The sequence below is a fragment of the Pantherophis guttatus genome, chromosome 4 (genome assembly GCF_059756535.1).
Source record: "Pantherophis guttatus breed Tessera chromosome 4, ASM5975653v1, whole genome shotgun sequence".
NCBI lineage: Eukaryota > Metazoa > Chordata > Lepidosauria > Squamata > Colubridae > Pantherophis > Pantherophis guttatus.
The window spans coordinates 35,158,015-35,182,833 of record NC_142066.1 but is presented as its reverse complement, the minus strand read 5'-3'; the positions used below and the strand labels follow the sequence as shown (position 1 = coordinate 35,182,833).

Below are 24,819 nucleotides of genomic sequence, written 5' to 3'. Positions count from 1 at the left end.
ATTCGTATTGATTTCTTTCCACTAATGTACAACAAAGCAGACAATGCTTGCTTGTGCCAAGTTACCAGCTCTTCTGCCCCCCCCCCTTCGTGGCCCAACTGAGCAGGCTGAGACAGGCTGATCCTGCCTCTCCAATCCTCTGCTCTGTAATCTTCAATTGCACTACTGTTTGCTTGGCTCTAACAGAGGCAGGGAGTTCTTGGCTTACGATGGTGCTATTTTTTTCTCCTCCTGAACGAAATACCATCCCAGAACTGGCTGTGTCCCTCCGCGGGTCCTCATCGGAGTGCAGACAATAACTTGTGCCAGAGTAGTGCCACCCATCCTGCATTTTCTCTCGGGGGAGGGGGGGCAAACGAAGTAAGTGACAATCTACTATTCTCTAGCACTGTCTTTCCTGTATCTCCTAGGGCCGCCCTGGCAAAGCTGGGCAGAAGGGTTTTGGATGCAGCGGGGTAAAGTACCTACTTCCCTAGCACAAATATTTTTGTGTCTCTCCCCCCCCCCCCACACCCAATCCCGGGTACCCGAGCAGAGCAGGCCGTGTTTCTACGTTTCTCTCCTTCGTTCCCCCTCCTTTCCAACCCGGGCTGCCCCCTCCCTCGAGGCAGGGCTGCCCCGGCCGAGCCGGAGCGCACAATGGAGCCGGGTGATCCCTCGCCGCGCAAGGCTCAGAAATGCAAATCGCCGCCGCTGCCTGCGGCTCCGTACAATGGAAGGGAGGGAGGAAGGGAGCGAGCGAGCGAGAGAGAGGGAGAGGGAGGGAGGAAGGAAGGGAGAGCGAGCGAGCGAGCGAGCGAGAGACGGCGAGGAGGAGAGAGGGGGGAGCCCCATTGGCGGGGAGGCTGCTCGCCCCGGCCCAGCCCCGACGACGCGGCGGGTCCCCGGAGCGCCCCCTCCTCCGCGCCGCCTCGCCGTGCGCCTTGGTGAGTAGCTGCGCTGCGCCGTGTCGTCCGCCCGCCCACCGTGCGGCCCCCTCCCCAGAAAACCCGCCAGCCCGGCCGCTCGTCTCTTCTCCCCCCACCCTTCGCCCGGCACCCAGAGCAGGTGCATGGTAGGAGAGGAAACGCGGCCCGGGCTTCACTTTTCCTCTTATGGGGGCGGGAGGCAGCCGGCCGCGGGACCGCACCGGGCCACGCTCTCGGCGCGCACCGCTTTGGCGCACGGAAATCGCCTGGTTTCGGCCTCGGGCTTCCTTATCCCCGAATGACCCGGACGATTTCCTCCATCTCTCTCTTTCTTTTTTTTTTTTTCTTCTATATCCCTTTCCCGCCCCCCCTCGCTCCTCGTCTTGCCCCCCATCCACGTGACTATGACTAAAATTGCCGTGGGGTGGGGTGATCCCTTCTGCGGAAATCAGTAGAAGGAAATAGGGGGACGCGGAAGATATTTGGGGTGAAAGCATTCCGGAGAAGGGATAGAAGAGCAGGTGGCTTGCAGCGTAACGCAGGACGGCCGATGCTGCACCTAAAGACTGTTCTCTTCCCCTTCGGCTCTGCGCACCCCCCCACCCCCCACCCCCCAATAGGCACACTTTGGAGGTGGGGGTTTCTGTTCCCCAGTCCCACAGTGTTTTGAGCCTTTTTTAGGGCACAGGCAAGGAAAGGGAGAGAGGTGGGAAGGTCGGTGGTCTGATGACCCAGTGCTAAATTGAGGCTCTCAAAGATTGAAAACTATGTTGGGTGGGGTCGAAGGGTGGGTGGGAGGAAGATCAGTAGCTCTTAGTCACTGGGAACAGCTCCCTTGGCTCATCCTCCCATCCCCCCCCCATGTGCACTGGAGCATTTGCTGAGGCAGCTGCTCCCTTTGTTTGGGGCGTGTGGGTGGGAAGGGGGGAGGAAGATCTGTGTCTTGCTGGGACAGTCACTCTCTTGTCTCTCACAGGCCAAGGCATGGCTGCGATGTGTGGAGACTGGTTGCTCCCATTCATATATCCTCCTCCCCTTACTCCTTCATGGCTTGGAAGTTGGCGGGAGTTGGCTTGAGGCCTGGCAGCCAGCCTCCCAGTTTGGGAGTGGGGATTCTTGAAAATTGCCACTGTTTTTTTTCCCCCTCTTAAGTTGCCTTTTTCTAAGAAGTAGCCATCTTGTCTATTCGGGAGGAAAAAAAATGAATTGGCACTTTCTATCCTCAGCACCCCTTGGTACAGTTACATTGCATTAAGAAACTAACTCCCTCCCTGTGTTTTGTACAAACAAAACAGGACAATCTGCCTTCTTTGCACTGAGTGGGCCCAAAGGACCTTGTTTGTGTGTGTGTGTGTGTGTGTGTGTGTGTGTGTGTTTAACACATTCGTCATTAGGATACTACTGTCATAGGCCCAGCATGGCATGATGCCAAAATGAATCAGCTATCTTTTCTCCAGGCCTGTGAATACCACCAGCATTGCTGCTTGATTTGAGCAATTGTGCAGCAAGCTACGCCACCATTTTAGGCAGTCAGATATTCCTTAATAAGGGTGGCAGTATAACATCTGATGTATAGTGCCTAAATCAGAGCTTAGCTTCAATGCATAATCCTTGAATTTTTCAATAAATAAAATAAAAATGAGGTAAAGGACAAGTAAATTTTCTGTCCCTTCCCTGCTAACAAAAACTAGCTGCTCCCACTCTATGATTTTGGGACAGATCTTCCAAAATGGATTGTTTTTCAATCACGTTTGAGCCTTGCTCTCTATTTTATTAAAAACTAAGCTTTGGATAGGAGCGTCCTCTTTCTGAGACAGTAACTTTTCCTAAGAGTGCCTTTTGTTAAATAAGTTTTCAAATTGCACTTATTTCAAGATTGTAAGCTTTCAAATGGCACAGAACTATTCTTCTGACAATAATGAAAAGGAAATTATGCAGTGCCCCTACTGCCTATGGAATGCTTCTGTGCATCCTGGAAGCCTGATGCATTGTTTAGCCTGTTTCTCCAGGGGCTTGTTTGTACAAGTTTGTGATGTCATTGTAAAATCATTATATTGAAAGAATAAGCTTTGTCTCTACAAGTAAAAAAAATATGAGTAAGATTGTGCCACACTCTTATTTACTGTCTTGGTTCATTCAAAGGTGCTCCATATGAGTGGGGACTCTGAACTCTACAAGTGGTCACAGATCTGCCTGAGTTAACAGCCTCTATTCCTCTATTATAGCCTACTTGGTTAGACTATTATAGCCTACTTGGTTAGACTATAATCTTATCTCATCTGCAATGGCCATGCAGGATAGGATAATGGAAGCTATAGTAATTTAATATTTTGAAGGGCACCAACTCTGAAGAAGTATGATTTACTCCAAAGAATATGCTATTAGTTCAAATCCCACCAGGCTCAAGTTTGACTCAGCCTTCCATTCTTCCGAGGTTGGTAAAATGAGGACCCAAATTGTTGGGGGCAATATGCTGACTCTGTAAACCACTTGGAGAGGGTTGTAAAGCACTGTAAAGTGATATATACTGTATTTTTCAGAGTATAAGATACACATTAGTTTTTGAGGAGGAAAAGAAGAAAAAAAATTCTGCCTGCCTACCAGCATCCATCAGTATTCATCTGGCTAGCGTCCTTACAGCAAACAGCCTGGTCAGCTTCAGCACATTATCACAGCCTGATTCAGCATAAGCAGTTTATTAGCGGTTGGATTGGCTTCCCGGAATACCACCAATCAGCTGTTGCAGGCTGCAGAGATTGCCACAGCCCATCGCTGCCTCCATGTGTCACGTTTTTGGCCTCCGCACATCATGTTTTTGCCACAGCCCATCACTGCCTCCACATGTTGCATTTTCAGCCTCCGCATACTCCGTTTTAGACCTGTCCCAGGCTGCCGGGATCACCACAGAACATCGCTATCAATTGCCGCCCCTGTGTGTTGCGTTTTCAGCCTCCAAGCATCGCATTTTTAGCCTCCACACATCGTGTTTTCGGCCTATGCACACTCCACTTTAGACCTGTTCCAAGTTGTGGGGATCACCACAGCACATCGCTGCCGATCGCTGCCTCTGCATGTCGCATTTTTGGCCTCCACGTGTTGCATTTTCAGCCAGTTCCAGGCAGTGGGCATCGCTGCCGCCGCCTGGAACCAGCTGAAAATGTGCCGCATGGAGGCCAAAAATGTGACACATGGAGGCAGCAATCGGCAGCGATGTGCTGTGGCGATCCTCACAGCCTGGAACTGATCTAAAACGGGGCATGTGGAGGCTGAAAACGTGATGTGTGGAGGCCAAAAATGGCTGAAGAATGGGTGCCAGTGGGTAGGTGGGGCTTCGACAACATTCCGTGTATAAGGCGCACAGACATTTCCACCCACTTTTAGGGAGGGGAAAGTGCATATTATAGTCCGAAAAGTACGGTAAGTCTAAATGCTATTTGCTATTAAATTATCCAGAGCTGCTGGGATAATTTGGATAGCATGTAGACAATGTCAAACCCACCCATGCACCGACCCCCATTTTTGTCTTTGTCAAATATTTTTCTGCTCTTTCAATCTATCAAGAGTTTATTGAAAACTCAAGTCTTGCTTTCCTAGAATTAGGAGAAATTAATAGATATGTACAGCATGAATGCAAATAATTTGAAATGACAATTTCTTCCTTACGAGAACTGTGGGTCTGAGGAGAGCTAGATTTCTCTAAAATTTTAAGATTCTTTCTAAATACAATTCCCATGATTTCTCTGGGGAAAGAGAGAAGTCCTGATGGTTATCTTGCTATGAAAGAGGTGAAAATCTGTAATGTGGAGTTTGCTTAACAAGGTCTTCACAATACTACTTATATTTCCTGTAAAACTGTCCTTTGAAACATGTAAAATTGTGCTGATTTTACATGTTTCAAAGGGCATTGTAAGTATGCAGTGCCATCAGGGGTAAATGTATGTCCAGAGGAATATATATATAATTATTTTAGATTATAATTCTAAAGGCACAGATAAAGTCTGTACATAATAAAAACAGCAAGAAATGTCATATAGAAAGAAGATTTGTTTTTGTGCTAATGAATTCATAGAATATAGTTAAAACATAATGTGGTTTGGTTTTGGTTTACTGTATACTGTAATCCATCCCTTCTGGTTTCAAAACCAAGGTTTATGATAGTGTGGTGTTTATAGTTTATTCAACCACAACCAAGTGAATCTGATTTAATGCAGTATATGAGTCAAGTCATCATAAATAGTCAACTTTCTATCATTCTAAAATAGTTAATTGCTCAAACAATACCTAAAATGTATACCACTTGAATTGAGGCCTTGGGATTGACATGACAGTTCTTCTCCTGAAAAATATATGCTTTGCCCAGATGTAAGGCTGAAACAATTAGATTAAGTCTAGCCTCTCTGATCCTATGGTTCTGTAAGCACAGGAAGTTGAAAAACAAAACAAAATGAAACATGAGGCACTCAGCCATGCACATAAAATGTCAGTTCTGTGGAAGGTATTGTCTTACTCTAGTGAATATAACCTCTAGATAGATCATTTCTCATAATTTTCCTCAGTTCTTCTGTGAGGTCTGTTGCTATCTGGGGGCAGGGCAAGCATGTCATATGATAACAGCATGAGTTCACAGCTCTGATTCATTCATGCTCAACCCTGCTATGAATGTAAGTTTAGATTTCTGCCCTCCAACTGTTTCTCCTCTTGCTAAATCCTCTGAACGCAGAGACTACCTCATTTCACCTTGCTGTTTACATTCTCATTGTTAGCTTTCACATACTGTACAGACCTTTTCTGAGACGAGATTCATAAGGAGTAAAATGTCACACAGAAGATTCCTTCCTTCCACGTGCAAGATTGTAAAGGCATACATTCAAAATAAGAACTTTCATTCAGATCTACCACTTCAGCTAGCCCTTTAGCCATAACTCACAGTGCTTAATGCTCCAAGTAATTTTAATTTCAGGTTAATTAAATTGGGGTTGAAAAAATAATAATTCATGTTGGCTCCGAGGCCTACAAACGGACCCTATTAAATATAGTGGACATTCTCTCCTGCATTCTTAGAAAAGGTGAATTCAATTGGGCTCATAATTCAATTTGTATGACAATTCACATATTAGATTAAACCTTAATGTAGTTCGTTTGGTATTGGCATAGTATGTAGATTTAGACTATGCAGTTTATAAACTATATTTTAAGACAGATGCAAAAAAAAAAAAAGTAGCTTGGGAGTGGAATGCAGCACATCACAATCTCTTTTTGCATTGCCCAAAGTGAACAACGACACATATCTGCATGCGGAATGGGACAACTCACTATAACCAACCAACCATGGTCTACTCACCACAGCCAATTTGCCATGGACAACTTGCTGTAGGACAATTTAATTCAATTTAATTATTTCAAATAATTAAAAAAATATTTTCATTTTTGTCATTCACATTTTATTTTGTCCCTCCTTTGGCATCCTTTCTTTAGTGATTCTGTTTGGCTACTTCTTCAATATTAATGTAACTCTTGTTCTGTGATGAGTTGTCCCACAGTGAGTTGTGAGCTGTGGGGAATTGGCAATGGAGAGTTGATCATGGTGAATTGGTTCCAGCAAGTTGGTTGTGGCGAGCTGTCATAGACCTCTGCATGGGTTTAAGACATCCATTTTGTCTGTTTAACTTCTGAAATCTTTGCAAAAAACAGTCTTAGCCCACCCATTTTTATTGTATAGCTCTCAGGAAGTTCTGGAAAACCTACTAAAGCCCTTGACATAACAGAGGTTTTATTAAACTCCTGACGTATGGTTTAGCATTATTTGTTTTTGGGGAATCCAGCTACCATGTTTCCCCGAAAATAAGATCCTGTCATATATTTTTTTGAACCCTGAAATAAGAGCTTGGCCTTATTGCCATATGGTCAAAAGCCCGATTGGGCTTATTATCAGGGATGTCTTATTTTGGGGAAAACAGGGTACTATATTTGATAATCAGTGCCAGGTTAAGACAAATCCTGGCTTAGCATGATAAATGATCTTGGAATTCAGACCTCTTTGAAATTTGGCTTTATAGCTATAGCCATTTTAAGATCGAACCCTTTACAGGATCTATTGCTTAAAATAATGTTTATTGCTTTTAATACAACAACAAAAAATTTAAAAATAAAAGCAATAAACCATAAAGAAATACTATAAAAACACAATGTGCTTAAAAATAAGTGGAAAAAATGCAAGAAAAAAAAAAGAAATGGAGTATAATATATTGTAACGAATAGTTATCATTCCATATGCAATTTTCTTGAATGCTTCTTAATGTTTTGGCTTAGAAAATATAGTAGGATTTATAACTTTTTAATAGTTTTGGCTTCCTTAAAGGATCCCCAAGGATTGGAGCTGTAGCTAAAATTCATGCTTAGAGATTCCTACCATTTCTTTCTCTTAAAAACAAAAAAAAAGTGACGCCAATGTGCTAATATGCATAATTAGTGTGTTGGACGAGATTTGCTATGAACTTAATGGAAATTCACACTCATTTGAGTAAAATTCACTGGGCAACTCTAAGCTAGGCAGTATTTCTGAATCCAACATGCTTATATGAATTAAAAAGTGTCTTTGTAAAACAAATGATGACATGGTGTAACATGTCATGTGTTGTTCATCTGAGGTTTATTTACCTACTTTTAAGAACTGCTAAGGATCAGTTGATTTTTACTATGTCCTGATACATAAAACCACAAAACTCAAATAGGGTGTACTTTCTTTTTCACATGACTGCTTTCTTCAGCTTATTGGAAGAAGATAACAAAATTATACATAAAGAAATTTGTCTGCCACACCCATTTTCCTCAATACCTTAATTTTCTTGTATAGGTCCTCCCCCCCCTCCAGTTGGGATTTTAAACTGGATATGCATAGTGCATTTTTGCTGGAGCATGGCTAGCTAACACTTTCATCCACAATTAGAGTATTTGTCACAAAAGTAGAGGCCACAAGAATTCCAGAAATCTTTTGCCAACATCTGGAGATTGAAATCCAGATGAATATAATTGTAAAGATGACAGCTTTGCCTGAGGTGAAGTGGGGTGAGATGGAGCACCCCATGTCAATCAGAGCCTCCCTGCATTTGATACATATTGGGGCGTATCATATATATGTCTCTTTGCCCAGAATTTCCTGACATTTATTTTTATATGATCAAACTTCGATTTGTGGAAAGCAGTTAGCAAGAGACCCACAGGTCAGCAGCACTGGTTCAGTTTCTTCTCTCCCCTTGAACAATTCTCCATCTTCTAATTTATCTGCTGTTTCCTTAGATTTATCTCTAGTTCTAGATGTCCTATTTTTTCTTCCATAGACCCATCCTTGCCAGCTCACTGTTTCTCTTCCTTTAGCTGCCCTATTTCCTTCTTGCTCATAACTTTGTCTAAATATTTTTCACAGCCAAAACAATATTTTTATAAAAGCTACTGTTTATTATTTTATTCTGCTATTAATGGTTTTGCTTGTGACCATTCCTTGGTATTGTTGAGGTAAGCTAACATTAAGAGGAGGAGGAAGGGACTGTAAACCACACCTACATATAATATTTTAGAATATTTCTGGAACAAGAACAAATAATATTCAGAAGGGATATTACTTCAGTGGAAGGCCCTCAAGTTACAGATGTCATAAACACAGTTTATATCCCCCTTTTTGAGTTCCCAATTTGTGGGCTCCTGCTTTTATTGGCATTAACACAGGAAACCTGGGTATTTTGTTACTCAAAAATACTGGGGTAGTGGTGTGCTCTGTTGAATTGTACAAAGCAATGGGATATTACACATACAAATTCTTTGAAGCACTGGGGAATATTTGGTAACATCAAAGCTCTTAACATAGAGTCCTGAGTGGTACTCCAGTTTTCTCCAACAGGCTTCCTTAACTCTAATGCAAATAGTGACTTGCCCAATGTAGTCACTTGAGTTTCATGATCATAAACTGAAATGTTGATTTTCCACTTCAAAGGACAAACCCAACTAAAATGTTTATCTGCATCTCACACATTTTTCTTTGGAAGATTCAGTGGGATCAGTTTTGATGGATCTGATTAAAAGTTGTCACAAATTATCACAGCAACTAAGATTGAACTGGAGATACTGTTTTTTCTTACATTTTCTTAATATTTGCATGAGATGGAGAATAATGAAAGGCAAGACATCTCGGCTTCTCTTGCATTGTTATTCACATCTGCTTCCTACTTCTGCCTGGTTTTAACTTGCCTACAGCAAATATAAAATTGTTATTGAAAGTGGAAATCAAAGACTGGAATATTTTCTTCCAAATGGACAAACATTTCCCAATTGCAATCGGAAAATATTTTATTTGGATTGTCTTTCTTCCAGTTTTCTTACTGCTGAATTCCCCCTGCTTTGACAACTCAGGAAATATTGGTCGAAGATCCACTGCAGATAAAATTCTTGCCAGCTTTCTATAAAGCAATTATTTTGCTTTATAGAACAGTGAACTAAACATTGTCAGGCTGTGTCACATCGGTATTTAAAATGTTTTCATTTTTCTCTGCAGTCTCTAGAGAACATCAGGGCAGAATGTTATTTATTCATTGAAAAAACAGACCCTGATTGCAAATTTACAATTAAAAAAGAAGGAAAAGGGATGTTGAGGAAAGTGGAGAAAAAAGCGGGGCAGGCATCCATTATGTGAAATAGTACCACTTGAAACCATATGGTTTAGGGAAGAGGCTTTCAAATCATTTATTAGCCCTCCATTTATGTCTTTGTTGCTTGAGAAAGAAGTCCAGTGGAGCTGGTTTCCAAGAGATATATTCCAAGAGCCGTGCTTCGGTTTTTAAAGTCACGCTGCACCTCAGTTCCACCTGGAAACAATCTTTGCACTCTACTGGAAGACTTATGCCTGATAGGTGAAGGCTCCCTCAACTGTGTACCAACAGCAAAGAAATTACACTGTGGATAATTTCATGAGTATTTAGTTCTATTCCAGACACATCTGAGGTTTAACTATAGAACAAATTAAGTTATGGGAGAGCATGTGTGGATGAAAATTTCATACTTATCAAATACTGGCTTAGTCTGCTTACCATTCTAAGCCAAGCTTTGATAATTATAGTTTTCAGAACATATCACTGTTGGTTGGGTTGAGCAACACAGAGGCCAAATTTGAACTGATAATATTGTAGTATGAGCATAGTCATTATTAATTTCAAAGTAGCCTCAGCCTTTGTTGATAAAATATTTACATTTCATCTACATGACTTCCACCACCCTCTATGTTGCAGCTGATGCGTCTACCTAACAAGGGTGACATGTCATCTTGGCTCTCACTGGCTGTTCCATCACCAGTCAAGGATTAAAGCATGTGATCAGGAGCACCATGGAGGTGAGTGGCTTGAGTCATAAAACGGGGTGGGTGGGGGGGAAATATAACAGGATGGGGAACTCCTGAAATGATTTTTGTCTCCTCCCTACAGTATTATCAAAGTAAGTTATTCTAAGCTCACCTGAAATTAACTTGGCAATGGTCCAAGTTCTCTTAGCTCCCTTTTGGTGAAATACTGAATTTCAAAATCCATTGAAACTGGAAAAAGAAACACTTTAATAGGGGCAAGATGGAGGAAGTATTTATATATTACTGATTTTAATTATTATATCTTTCTTTTATGGATACTCTTCTTTCCAGAGTGGTTAACAACTAGATTACCATCAAAGAAAAATCAGATTAACAGATTATTGCCATTGCAATTCATAGCCAGCAAGTACAGACGCTTTTTTCAACTAGCCTGCCACAAGCTGCTTCTCATGTCAGAGACTGGTGAGGAATTAGTCTGGAAGCTCTATGTAGGCACAAAAGGGAAAGGTCTGACTCTTGAATGCCATTGAACCTTATGTATCTTGGCCTAAATACAAACCACCAATCTGAGAAGATTCCTATGTTATAGGCATGAACAATAAAATAGCTAATTGAACTGTTCATGTATGGATTTGATTGTTCATGCCTGACACATAGGACTCTTAGCATTAGTTGAGGTCAGAATCAGTGGTGGGTTCCTCCCGGTTCGACCTGGTTCCGCCGAGCCGGTAGCGGTGACAATACGACATCACCAAACCGGTTCTGCCCCCCCCGCATTATTAATAATGCCCCCCTGCATTATTCTTACCTTTTATTTGGCCCCACCCCCAATCTATTGCTGTCTCCTGAGTCCCAGCTGATTGGCTAGAGGGAAAAAAACTGTTTAAACTCTTGCCACCGGGCTTCAAAGGGCCGCCCTACAGCTGATCAGTGTTAAAAGAAAACAAATGAGTAGACCGATGCCTGCAAAAATAAATCGGTAGACCAGTACCTCCAAAAACAAATGAGTAGATCGGTACAGCTCTGCAAGCAGTTAAAAGCCTGACAGACCAGTACCTCTGCTAAATCCTAAAGAATTTTTAATTTTTAAATTTTTTTTAAATTTATTTTTATGTCGCCCTTCTCCGGAGACTCAGGGCGGCTTACAATGCGTTAAGCAATAGCCTTCATACTTTTGTATATTTATACAAAGTCAGTTTATTGCCCCCACAAACCGGGTCCTCATTTTACCCACCTTAGAAAGGATGGAAGGCTGAGTTGACCTTGAGCCTGGTGAGAATTGAACTCGCAGTAATTGCAGGCAGCTGGATGTTAAATGCTGCCTTAGTAGGAGGTATTAGCCTCCTACACCACTCAGGCTCCTATTGTCACATGACCATCAAGCCACGCCCACAAAATAAGCCACATCCACAGAACCGGTAGTAAAAATATTTAGAACCCACCCCTGGTCAGAATGGCACATAGTATTGTAGAAATAGTAATTTTCATAGGTAATAAGCAAGATAACAAGTCCCATCTCCACTAGAGAACTGTTGACCGTAATGGGACAATTCCAATCTATTCAATTCATTGAAATTAAAAGGGAGGAGCAAGAAATCCTAACAATATTTCTCTAATATTAATTTTACTATAAGCCTAAAACGATTCCTGAGGTTTGCCTTTGAGGCAGATTTTACAATCCCATTAAATTTATTTTGCATTTCAGTTTTCTATATCTGTCTCTTTCTTTTTGTTCCACTTACCGGTCTGAAATTCTTACCCATTCTTTGGTTCACAACTATGTTTTACTGTCTTATCACTGGATATAATTCCTCAAATTCAATCATGTTTTGTTGACACACAGATTTATTTGTAAGTGCTGATTGATTTTCCAAAATACTCTTAGAGAAGGAAATTGGGACACCTGCTCTTGGGAGTCTCCATTTTCCTATTTCCCCTAACAATAAAGCAAAGCTGCTTTCCAGTCATAGGAAAGAAAGTTATTTGGCTGCTTTTTTCTCAGCCTCTGCTTTGCAAAATGAGTGAAAGGTTGCTGGCTGAGGACAGAAGGGTTTCTATTTGTTTTGTATGCCAGCCACCAGCTTGCAAACTGCATTGAGGAAAATCCAGAGCCCTGTCTCATTCTGCAAGGAAGTTAATATTGTTCTTCTTTTCCTGTACCAACAAGCTGTTATACTACATCACTGATTGAAAAACAGACTTAGGAAAAGAAAGGATTCAGTATAAAGGTTTTAACTTTCTTCTTTCCCTCTTCCTACAGGGTGCAGATTATCAATTGCCTTCTGCCAACTCAGCCAGTGTTGCCCTTCCTTCTCCTTCCTCGTCTTCCAGTGATGAAGCTGACATTATGGCTTTCAATGGGGAGCTGGACTTACAACATTACTCTAATGGGCCAGTGGGGGCAGGAGGGGAGGCTCGCCCTTATCCGTGTCCTATCTGTGGCAAGCGTTTTCGCTTCAACAGCATCCTGGCATTGCACACCCGTATCCACACCAGCTCCTATCCACTCACTTGTCCCTACTGTGGCCACCAGGCAGGGCAGCGTGCCAGCTTACGTCTTCATTTGCGCTCCCATTGTCCTGAGGCCCAAACCCGGCTCAGTCACCAGAGCCGCCTGCTGCTTGAATTGGAAGAGCGGGCACTTCTGCGGGGTCAAGAAGAGGAAAAGGAGGAGGAGGAGGAGGAAGAAGAAATGACTGCTCCTGTTCCACCCCAACCTCTACCCACCTTCCGCTGCTCTTTCTGCAAGGGCAAGTTTCGCACTGCAGGGGAACGTGAGCGCCACCTTCGCATCCTCCATCAGCCGTACAAGTGTGGACAGTGTTCTTTTGCTGCCACACAGGAGTCAGAACTTCAGTGGCACAACCAACAGGCTCATAACGCCCCAGCAGCCTGGACACCCACCCCTCCTGCCCCTGTGCCCACCACTACAGCTCCACCCACCCCTCCTGCTTCCACACCCACCCCTTCGTCCTCTGCCTCCACCCCTACGGAGTTCCGCTGCCAGGTCTGTGGTCAAGCCTTCACCCAGTCCTGGTTCCTTAAGGGTCACATGCGGAAGCACAAAGACTCCTTTGACCATAAGTGCCAGGTGTGTGGGCGTGGCTTCAAGGAACCATGGTTCCTGAAAAACCACATGAAGGTTCATCTCAGCAAGCTGGGCCTCCAGAGTGAACAAAGAGGACCAGGACCAGGACGGTCAGCACAGAGTTTACTTGTGGGTTGTGAGGCCCTGTATCCATCTCTCCTCTCTCCACGGCCGACAGATAAAGCCAGTACGGGCACTTTCCTGGGTTACAGTGACGCGAGCTGTGCTGAACGACTGCAGGCCACAGCTCGTGCCGTGGAGAGTAGTCAGCAATGGCGGGAACGTTCTTATGTAGTAGGGTCCAAGCTTGTGAGAGAAGACTCAGGAGGGACCCATCGCTGCCCAGACTGTAACCGGACCTTTGGTACATTCCAGCAGATGGCTTTGCACCGGCAAAGCCACCTATCCCGTGAGAGAGAATGGAACAAGGGACAATCACTGGGTTCTCACCTTCTCAGTGGACACTGGCTTCCAACAAATGTGAGAGCTTCTGCTGCAGCCAACACCAGCTCAGCTCTGCTGACCCAGAAGGAAAAAGGCAAGTACAGATGGAGTCCAGATCACACTTAGCAATTTTATGGGAATGAATGAGCTGGGTAGAGGTGACTGACTTTGGTCACAGAGAGGCAGACAGTGGCCTGGGGCTGCATGGCCAGAATTGAAGTTTCAATTAATAGAATTAAGTCTGCTTTGAATTTTGGAAGACAATTTGTGGTGTTTTTTCTTAAAAAAACCCCAGTCCTATAGTTGCATGCATGAATCTAGGCATCTAGTGAAATTATATGCTTTAGTGAATCCCCAAGCAAACAGAAGCTGACAAGCTTCTGAACAGAACACAAGCTCTACATGGTATAAACCTAAACAGGCCATCTTGCTGCAAATTTGAATGCATAATTACTGTTTACATGCAGCTGTTTACAGATTCAGAATAAGAAAACTAGTACAAAAGTCTGGATACCCTTCAGCCTGTACTTTGTAATTCTTTAACAAAAATAACAAACATTTTGTGAAGCCAGGGAAGCATCGTTGTATTCTCCTCCCCTCCACCTCTTCCTTTTCTTGGAAGTGTTTTACCTCTTTCTTAGGGCTGATAGAGTGTGACATGTTTGGGATCTTTTCCCTCAGATTTTCAAAAATATTCTTGTTTGAGAACTGTGACCACAAAGCCTTTATCTTTATTTCCTGTTAGTATTTTATAGATGATATAGATCAGAAGCTTCTTTCACGTCATAATTACAGTGAAATATATGAACATTTTTCAACTTCAATTTTCTCAGTTATAGAACATAAGGTTGGACAACATATGGATATTTAGTTAATTCCACCCATAAACTGCTGTCATACAAGCCCAGATATAATAGAGCCAGATCCATTCTTATTGGATTGTTAAGTTTTTCTTCAAGAATGATTCATCTTCCTACTCCCAAATGTATCTTGTGAATGTGGTCATTAGTTCAAAGCACTTTCTATCAAAACATTTCAAGCTTGTCAATGTTTTCTTCTATTATTTTAAATTGTGTCTTTTGTGAAGAGGTCAGAGAAAAAATTTCCTTCTGATAACATTCCCATGCACATCATTATTACATAAGTAACACTGTACTATGGATAACTACCGTGATCTAATGTCAGCTAAACTTTTCAGCAGGCTCTTTTGCAGATCTAACTAGCTTTCATGCAACTGTAACCAAGATTTTGTTTTTGGTCTGCTAGATCTTATTGACTTCAGTAATCCATGTAACTTTCACTACTTAATAGTGTTTCTCAAAATTAAAGTTGTTAGCTGGAAATGTTCACAAATATTTTTATAGCCTTCCTCTGCTTTATAAGTAAATTATGTTCCATTTTCAAATATTCCAAACAGGCAGCTGCTTAGAAGAGCTGTTGGTTGTTGAAAATAAACAGTTACAATTTGAGAAGTTAGAAGGGTTAGAGTATTTGCTTACCTGTGGAGTTGTCTTCACTTGAGTAACTGCAAGCCTAACAAATCAATCACTTTTTGGAACTTTAACAATTCAACGATAATAAAGTAACAATGAATTTTGTTTGAAACTAAAATATTGCTGGTTATTCTTAAACAACTGCTCATAACTAATAAGCATGAGTTCAAATTTGCATAACTTTTGTTCCATGTAGAAGTTGTATCATCTTCTATCTGTTCACTAAGGAAATTATTGAAATAAGCAATTTGACCAGGCATGCATAAACTTTCGCATGCTACTTATATTACTAAAAACTGAATCAACATTATTTGTGTGTTTCCAGTCTCAGACTGGTGGAAAATCACTTTGGAAATGTTTATCAAAAATGATCAGAATGGCAAAACCGCCTGCTTTGTAAGGCACATGTGCTTGTAGATCTAAACTGATTTGTGTTTTAAATGTTACAAAATCTTTGTTCCAGAACCCTTCCTTCCCAAACAATACATCAAAAAATAAAGATATTAGACATGTTTGCATAATGTGGCTGACCCAACCAGCTGCTCTCCTGATTACTCATCCCATACACTGCATGATCAAGAGTCAGCTGGAAGCAGCCATTTTCTATGCCTTCCAAATTACTGCAAAGAAAAACAGAATGTGTGTTTTGGCATAGAATATTTTTGGGGGGAGTGAAATCTCCTCCCACTCTTAGTGTAAAAATCCTCAATGTTTCAGTTGAGAGCAACACCGAGCAGAATCTTTACTTCTTTGAACTCTGAACAAGATGATGTCATTTGTTCCTGACAATGCCAACTTGTAAACATCTCTGGGCAAGCAAAATTTGGATTCCCATGCTCCATGCATGCCAAACTGGTTTGATGGGATGTACCAGGTAATACATGTGCCATGGAAATAAAATACCCCTCTTCCGCAGGTGGAAGATATATTTCAATTGCCCTGATGCACTTCTCAAATTGCCTCTTCCAATGCTTTTCCCTGTTCTTCAACACATTACTGCTGTGACGTTATTGCTTTTGCTTCCTAGCTATAAGAAGTTTGGTTAAACAGTTCTGAGTCTCCTTGATGAAAAATAATTTGTTATTAAACGACATTAAATCTGTGATGTAGAGATGGACTAATTTTCATACTATTTGCCTCTTTGAAAAAAAAAAAAACACCTATATGGTTGGAATCACATCAGGTTACACAAGAGAATTTGGCTATGTCATTTTGTATGGTGGATATGTTATGCCCTCAGGTGGCAAGAGCTGGAATTTATCACACTAGACATAATAATTAAGAATTAGGCTTTGAGATAGCCAGGTAAACTCTATTCTTTCCACCCAAGGCTGTCTTTAACAAAACATTAATGCAATAATGCAGGGCAATATTTTCTCCCTCGTCTGTCTCTATTATACATGCATTTCATCTTTACTTCAAGACCAGTATAAAGCACATTAAAACATTTTGCCAGATTTTTTTGAATTTTTTTTATCTCTGCTGCTGGATGAAGCTGCAGAAGGAGATTTGCTCATTCCCAAGCTGGTTGCCAGGGGTGAAAATGTAATTGCCCTGTTAGGCTTTTCTGAGTATTTGCATATCTTTACTATTGAATGTTGAACAGAACTCATATTGTAATATTATTTAATTTTTTTTTATTATCCTTCTATTTTATAGTCCTTCGGGAGTAGGGCGGTATATAAATTAAATAAATAATATTGTAATATGTACAGGAACTTCAAGAAAACAGATAACAGTGAGGTTTGGTGGTGTTTCATTTATTTTATAAATAAAAACATCTAAGGTGGGATCTGCCAGTATGGAAAATAACGTCCCTTTCCGTGTTTTATGAACTGGGATAAGTAGGACCAGCATTTCTTTGAACATTTTGAGCTGTCAGCCTGGTTCCATAACAATCGCACAAACTTTGGTTCCCCTCATTATATTGAAGTTCCCACTACCCAGATTTAGAGTCATATTAGGTTCCTTCAAAATAAATAAATGAATTATTATTCTTTAGTCTGAAAAAGTTATAGAACCATTTAAAAAATGTCTTGAAAGGGAAAAAGTAGTGAATAGTGAGGCTTTCTTAGAATTATCTGTCAAATCACTCCCAAGTTCAACTTAACATTGTCAACGAAGTCACATACAACCCCAGAACAATATCTAAGGATCTACTAGTAGGCCTAACTTATGTTGGTTCAATATAAGAATTCATGACTCCATGATCAGAAAAGCACAGGGTAAAAACGGGGTCCCTATGTTCAGCCCTAAATTGCATAGAAATGTTGTGGCAGGATCAGAAATGAGCATTTGTTGCTAGAAAACCACAAAATATTACTGAGTTGAAGCAGTTTGCTATCTTGGAATGGCCAGAAATCCTACATAATGATATGATTAAATTAAACAATTAAGTCAGGTAGTGGACCTGCAACTAGTTACTGAATCTGAGGGGGGGATTACATTTTCAATATTCTTTCAGCAAGACTTAGGCCCAGTACATTTAATGAAATTGCTTAGCAATGTTTTCAATTTTTGTGGGTTTTTTTGTATGTTTTCAATTTTACAACGTGTTTATTTTTGGGGGGTTTCTTTGACAGCATATTTTATAGTGCATTTAATTTTTATATGTCACCTTTTGCCCTCCAATATGGTAGCTGAATAAAATAAAATAAAAAGATGTCTAACTTTGTTAGAAGTTAGACTAAACGTAAGGGAAACTCAGCATTTTTTAAAATCAAATTTCCGTTCTATATAGCTGCTATAACATTCACAAGATCTGTAAAGATTCAGAAACCCCTAAAGAGATCAATTACTTTTGCAAAGCTTGATAGTTATTTTGCAAAGCTAGGCATAACATAATCTCAAAATTTTCTGTAATGTTCACCACTCTGGAATGACTTGGGACATTATGATCTCTAAATTCACAAACTCCTTTAGGATTATTTCCTATATTTTTTAGCTACCATAGTATCTTTCATTCTACACAGAAGAGAGAAGGAAACATCTTCACAATACTTAAGAATAGTGATTGGAATGACCAGGAAGGACCACTTCATTCTCCCTTCCATCTTTGCGAGGAAGGAAAAACAAAAAGAGCTTTTAAGATTGTCAGATGATTCCATCTTGCGACAAGAATTTACTTTCTCTCCTCTCACCATCCCCTTTTCTGGTTCTGAATTGTACAGGTGTGAAAAAAAGAAAAAAATCCCCCCCCCCAAATGAAATCAGTACTACCCAGAAGTTGTAGGGGAATATAAACTCTTACAATTAGGGTTAGGGTTGGACATTTATTTATTTATTTTATTTTAAAGTTTGTTCATATAACAATAAAAAATAGAGAAAAAGACTTAAAATGCGACCAAATGTGACAGACAAATTCAAAGAACTTCAGATGTCCTCAACATTGCCAACATCTCATTTTTACATTTTTCCTTCCTGTATTTCTGCCTCTAGAAAGTGTTCCCATCTTATTGCATCCCATTTTCTTTTCCTAAATGACAGTCATCTTGCTGAAGGCAGATTCTTACTAATAGGGTATTTTATTTCAATTTCAATTTTATTTCAATCTTCCTTATTGGAAACTTAGAACAATATAAGCTGTTATTAAATACACTGGGTATAATTCTTTATACAAATAGTTCAATCATTTTAGATATAAATCTAAATCTAGAGTGGTCTAAAATAGAGGTCCCCAACCCCCGGGCTGTGGCCCACTACCAGTCCATGAGCTGTTTGGAACCAGGCCACAGAAGCGGCGGGCGAGCGCCTGCATCCTCCGCTTGCGCAAGTAGCAGGCAACTATGTGTGTGCACTCTCCATTTGTGTGAGTGACAGGCACACATGCTTGCCCACCAGTCTTATGGAACCATTCCCCCCTCCCCAATCTGCAAAGATACCAAGAGCCTTGGTAGTACAAGGGTTTAAGGCACCCTGTTATTAAGCTGCTTAAGACCAGCTGCCTGCAATTACTGCAGGGTTCGAATCTCGCCAAGGCTCAAGGTTGACTCAGCCTTCCATCCTTTCTAAGGTAGGTGAAATGAGGACCCAGTTTGTGGGGGCAATAAGCTGACTTTGTATAAATATACAAAAGGATGAAGGCTATTGCTGAGCACATTGTAAGCCGCCCTGAGTCTTCGGAGAAGGGCGGCATATAAATCAAATTAAAAAAAAAAAAAAAAAAGCTGGAAAGGTTGGGGAACTCTGATCTAAAAGAAGCTGGCTTTGCTAGAGAAGTGAAATGAGACACTGATAGCATTTGTGCTTCTAAATCTTTTTGAAAAAGAATCTGGTTCTAGCAAGCAATATAAATATGAAAATATTAAAAAGAAATAAGAACCATCAAGCAATCTTCAGCTCATATTTAAAAAAATCTCTTTGTCTTCACTTTGCCTTTTGCAGAAATACAGAATCAGTCACGCTTGGATGGATCCCGACGAAGCACTGGGAAAGATTGTCCATTCTGTGGAAAGTCCTTCAGATCTTCCCACCATCTCAAAGTTCACCTCCGTGTCCACACAGGTAAGAGTCAGGAGCGGCCACATGGGGTAAGTAAGTATGGAAATAGGTGGTAAGGTTCATTTGCTTACAACTTAATCTTTCACATTAAATCATCTCTTCCAATCTAAATGATGCTGTATTGAAAACGATCCTCTTGAAGGTATATTACAGGAAGACCATTTAAACCACAAATTTCAGTGTCCAAGTTGGGTTAACAACACCCTTCCTTCCATTAGCATGGTACATAACCAGAGTTGTCTTCAAGGACTGCAATTGCTGAATTCCTGCTCTAAGATTCTTCACAGTGTTGCAAGTTTATTTGCGCTCTCTCTGTGCATGTATGCAGTGATAAAAATGAGGCCCAAAAGCAGTAGTTTTTTAAGTACTTTCCTTCTCAATGGTTGTATCTACAGGGCCCAGAGGCAATGGCAAGCAAATGAAAAATGCTGACAGCAAGTTAAGCTGCCTTGTTCGTAGACCTCTTCACACTGAGCATTACCCAGACGGAAGTCACTATGCATTAGCCCAACTGAAATGTATACTATTAAAATATTCTTGTTTATTCTAGTAAAGGTTTTGCAAGAGAACTTCTGTAAAGATGTTTAAGTCTTTCTGCAGTCCTCACTTGTCTTATGTCAGGGTCCCTTTTAATCTCTTTAGGTACTTTTAAGGCAGTATTTCATTCTCCCCCTTTCCTACCTCACAGACTGTTATAAAGAGAAAAGATAATTCCCAAGTATGATGCTCTACTTTGAACAAGACACACACACCTATACATGCACACATATATACGCACACCACACTATGGATTGTTTTTCTTTCCTTTGCTCATTAATTGCACAGAGAGGGTTTATTGCAAGATTTCTTCCATAAAATATTACAGAGAAGATATTCACTCTCCGAAAGCTGTAATACAGAAAGCTGGTTTTGTTCATGGTAAAAAATGTGACATTTTTATTCCTGTTTCATGGACTTGGAAAACTGAATCAGTCAGACACCTAAATGGAATCACTTGCCATATGTTGAAACCAACCAGGGAAAAAAAAATCACACCAAAGAAAAATAGTTATACATCATTGCTGCGCCAATTAATTTTTCCCCTTTTTTTCCCTATAGGTGAGCGCCCATACAAGTGCCCTCACTGTGACTATGCTGGCACTCAGTCTGGCTCGCTCAAATATCACCTGCAGCGCCACCACCGGGAGCAAAAGAATGCTGCTGCAGCTGCTGCAGCAGCTGTAGCAACAATGGAACAGTGCCACATGCCCCTGGCCCCTACTGCAGTCCCTGCCTTTCCCCCTACACCGCTCACCAAGAGCCATGGGTCCTTCCTTCCTCTAGGTGGCGTGGGGGCAGCTCGATCCCGCCAATCCCGTCGCAAGTCACTGCTAAACGGGAAGGCTGATTTCCAGCCATTGGATCTTTCTCTACGTCCAGCCCTGGCAGGAGGAGCACTCCACCGTTGCCAGTTTTGCCCCTTTGCCACCTCAGCTCCTGAGCTTATGGAGTTACACCTTCAAGTCCATCACAGCAGGAAAGCTCGTACCCGTCGCTGCTCTCACACAGCTCCTAAAGCCCAGTTGATGTTGGAGGAAGAAATGGTTGAGCTGAAAGAACCAGAATCCCCAAGCCCAAAGGGGGAAATTTCCAAGACACAGAGTTTCTGGTCCTCCGAAGATCAGGAAGACTCTCGCCGTCTCATAGTGCCTCAGGGGAAATCAAGTTCTGAGGGAGCAATAATTGCCAGCCTTTCTTCTGAAGCTGCACTGAATCAGCAAGAATGGGAGAACCTATCACAAGACTCTGAGGAGCCAAAGCCTGAGAAGGAATTGTCTGGCCCACTGGCCCCAAAAGGACCACATCAGGAGGCTTCAAAGACAGGCCAAGGCCTCATGGAATTACAGCTGGAGCCGGTACAGGCCTGAGTCTACTCTGCATATATAAACCAGTTCCGAATCTGTTTAGCTGTCATGATGACTCTCAACCAAGGGACCTGGGAATTGTAGCTCTGTTCTATCTATTGGATAATAATAATTCCAGATCTTTGAGAAGGACTTGATAGGCAGATAAAAATGCCAAACCCAGTCTAAAAATCTGGCTGACTGTGTGACAAAACCATAATTCATAATAATAATGCATAAAGAGCTACATTTCCCAAAGTTCATAGGCAGGGGCTTTGCAGAGCCCATAGCATAGTGGTAGAACACATGCTTTGCATGCAGTTCCATATTCAATATTTCCTTTCTATCTTCAAAATAAAAAAGTATCAGGGCTGGGAAAAGTCCCTGCCTGTGATCTTGACTGGAGGCTACCTCCTAGAACAGGCAGTAAGAGGCTAGATGGACCAATGTCTGCCTCAAGAAAAAGCAATTCTGAAAGGCAGTGAAAGCAGTTTCAGACCTGTTTACATGTGTAGTGTAGTTTTGCAGAGACAGCTTGTGAGTGGTCACCTCACATACGACAGGGTCATGCATCCATCTGCAAGAGATTTTGGAGTAAGACGTAGTAGAGTTATCAACTATTTTTTGACATAATTCTCTCTATTTTTAACAGCAGCAAGACAAACATAGCAAGATACAGGGATTACCTGCCAAGCAGCTAAATAACAGCACAAGAACTCCAGGAGGAAAAAAAAGACAAAACTACAACACAACCAAGTACTGACCCTGGAAGGTAAAAGCTGTAGCTGCAGTGGAGCACTGGTTAAGGGCCAGGGAAAGCATGGCATTCATGCCAAGAGTTGATGGGGAAAATTGCAGTTCGACTGAATGGGATTATAATCCTCTGCACGATCAAGAAAGCTGTTTGCTGGGGGCTCCCAATTGCAAAAGAAAATACTCCAATGAACACCCTGCAGAAACTCCCCGTCAACACGAAGAAGACACATTTAAAGGATATGCTGCTGGTACTGGTGTTCCTGTCTCCTCTCCATGCACTGGATATTTGAAAGGGCTGCTGTAGCAGTTCTATTTAGTCAAACAGGGTTTGGAGGTGATTATCACTGGGGTGTATTAGAATTCAACCCCTTGTTTTCTCCTCAGTTCTGAGCTTGATGCTGCTTCTTTTAGGTGCCACTGTCTGAGGACCTGGCCCCTTGGGGAATCCTACTGTTGGGATGTGGAGGGTTGCTGGGCTTCATGGGGACAAGACTCCTGTAGTAGTTCTTGGAAGTTTTTCTTTTCTTTTTTTAAGGGGAGCATTTCTGCACTTGTATCTTTTCTCACCATAGTGTTCATGTGGTGGGAGAAGCTGAGCTTGTCCAAATTCTCTATTCTCCAATTATTCATAACCCAGGAGCCCTGTCCCCATTACCCTGCCATATCTCCTAGAGACAGGACAGGCTTCACCAACCATTCTTGGCCCAAGGGGATTTCAAGCACCTGGTATGCGGCTTTGTCTCATCAAATCCAGGTGTTTCAGCCTCTCATGTTCCCGTAGCAAGGTACCTGATGCCAGTATCTTATCTCCGTAGCGACCCAGCAACAGAGCTGTGTTTCTGTAGTGACCTGGCACATCAGGGTACTTGACAACTTCTAGAGTTTTCTATTTTTTTATTGTTTTCTTGTAGAAAATTTGAAACTGGAAATAAAAATTACATTGAAAAATTATTTATAGCTTGTATGGGTCTGCATTTTAAAGCAATGTCTTGAGCAGCCACAGATTGTGCTATGAGAGGCACAATCTGTGGCACAGATTGTGCTATGAGATCTCAAATCTTTGTTTCTTAAAAATGCCTTTCCCTTTCCTTCCTTGAAGGATTAAATCGAATTCCCTGAGAACCATAAACATAAGAAGCTAGCACAACTGACCTTCCACTTGTGCTTATTTTAGCTGCCTCCTCTTTCTATTTGAGTTGCTGATCCTTTCCTTTGCCATTTTTTTTAATCCTCCCCCTTTTAAACCTTTTTCTTGTAAATCACACAAGCAAGCACAAAATTTGCAGAGGCATCCATGATGGAGGTGAGTGGCTGGGACAAATGAGGAAACCAGCACTGGAAAATGAATGACAGGAAATGAAAAATTGCTTGCTTCCATTGCCCAAAAAACTGCATGAGGCCAGCTGAAGCTTGACTCAAAGGGAATATTATTTTTTAATGTTGAATTACTAAATTCTCCTAATAATCTTTATGATAAACTTGCCAAAAAGTGGATGGGCAGTATTATCCACATTTTTAAAAATCAAACATCTGAAACAGAGCAAAAATCATTTTCCAATTCTGGTTCTGTAAGCACAGAATGCATTTCTTTAAATAGCAATATGCTGCTCTCTGTGTGGGCTTATAGGCAATGTTTTCAATTATAGTCTTAAAGTCTGATTAAAAACAGATGGAAAATCTGGCCATAGAAACTCATTATTTGGCTCACTTAATACATCAAGCCATATTTTACTGAAAAAAAATCACAGTTGTTGCAATGATCTCATTGAGCTAAATCGCAAATAAGGTTGCCACATGTGGCCAGCAAAAATCCAGGTAACTAGATGAAGCAAAGGGAGATGCAGCGATACCTCAATGCTCATTGTTAATTGGTTCTGGGAGGTGCGATGTGTACCAAAAATGATGAGTACTAAACAATTTTTTCCCATAAGGAATAATGTACCGTAAATAAATGTAACATATTCCCAAACCAAAGACAATGCACATTTTTAAGGCAATATGTAAAGAGATAGGTTTATATATTATTACTTTACATAAGAAATAAACCTAAAAATTAATAAACACTTAGATTAAATAAAATAAAAACTTCATTTTACCTGTACTGATGAGGGGGAAAAACACAAAAATACCCAAAATGACCACACAACTGCAAGGGGATGTACACAGAGCAAGACTCTTTGTTTTGGCTGGAAAGGATAGCGGGTCACGAGGCAACTGACACCAACAAGCTCTAGCTTGTGCGTTGAGTATCAAACAAACAACAAGTACTGGGACAAAATGTCTTGTGAAAATGTGCTGAGTACCAAATTTGATAAGTTTCAAAGCAGTTGAGTACCAAGACTCTGCTGCCACCAGGACTTTTTGCAGCTCTCATCTAGCACTCTAGTCATAAAGCACATTT

At 41.3% G+C, this 24,819-nt stretch overlaps 1 protein-coding gene across 3 annotated transcripts; it reads left to right on the top strand.

The window, feature by feature from the left end:
* The first annotated feature begins 159 nt into the window (after positions 1–159).
* ZNF219 (zinc finger protein 219) lies at positions 160–23,369 on the top strand. 3 transcript variants are annotated; one of them, XM_034423047.3, is made up of 6 exons: positions 160–360; positions 10,184–10,284; positions 12,515–13,880; positions 19,663–19,782; positions 20,878–21,674; positions 22,315–23,369. In XM_034423047.3, exons 2-6 carry the CDS (start codon positions 10,279–10,281, stop codon positions 22,423–22,425), a joined length of 2,400 nt encoding a protein of 799 aa, XP_034278938.2. In that variant the 5' UTR covers positions 160–360; positions 10,184–10,278; the 3' UTR covers positions 22,426–23,369. The 3 variants fall into 3 exon arrangements, with proteins under 3 accessions (XP_034278938.2, XP_034278937.2, XP_087748061.1); XM_034423046.3 differs by lacking the exon at positions 160–360 and adding an exon at positions 731–926; XM_087891935.1 differs by lacking the exons at positions 160–360; positions 22,315–23,369 and adding an exon at positions 731–926 and having other exon boundaries at positions 20,878–21,821.
* Positions 23,370–24,819: the final 1,450 nt, after the last annotated feature.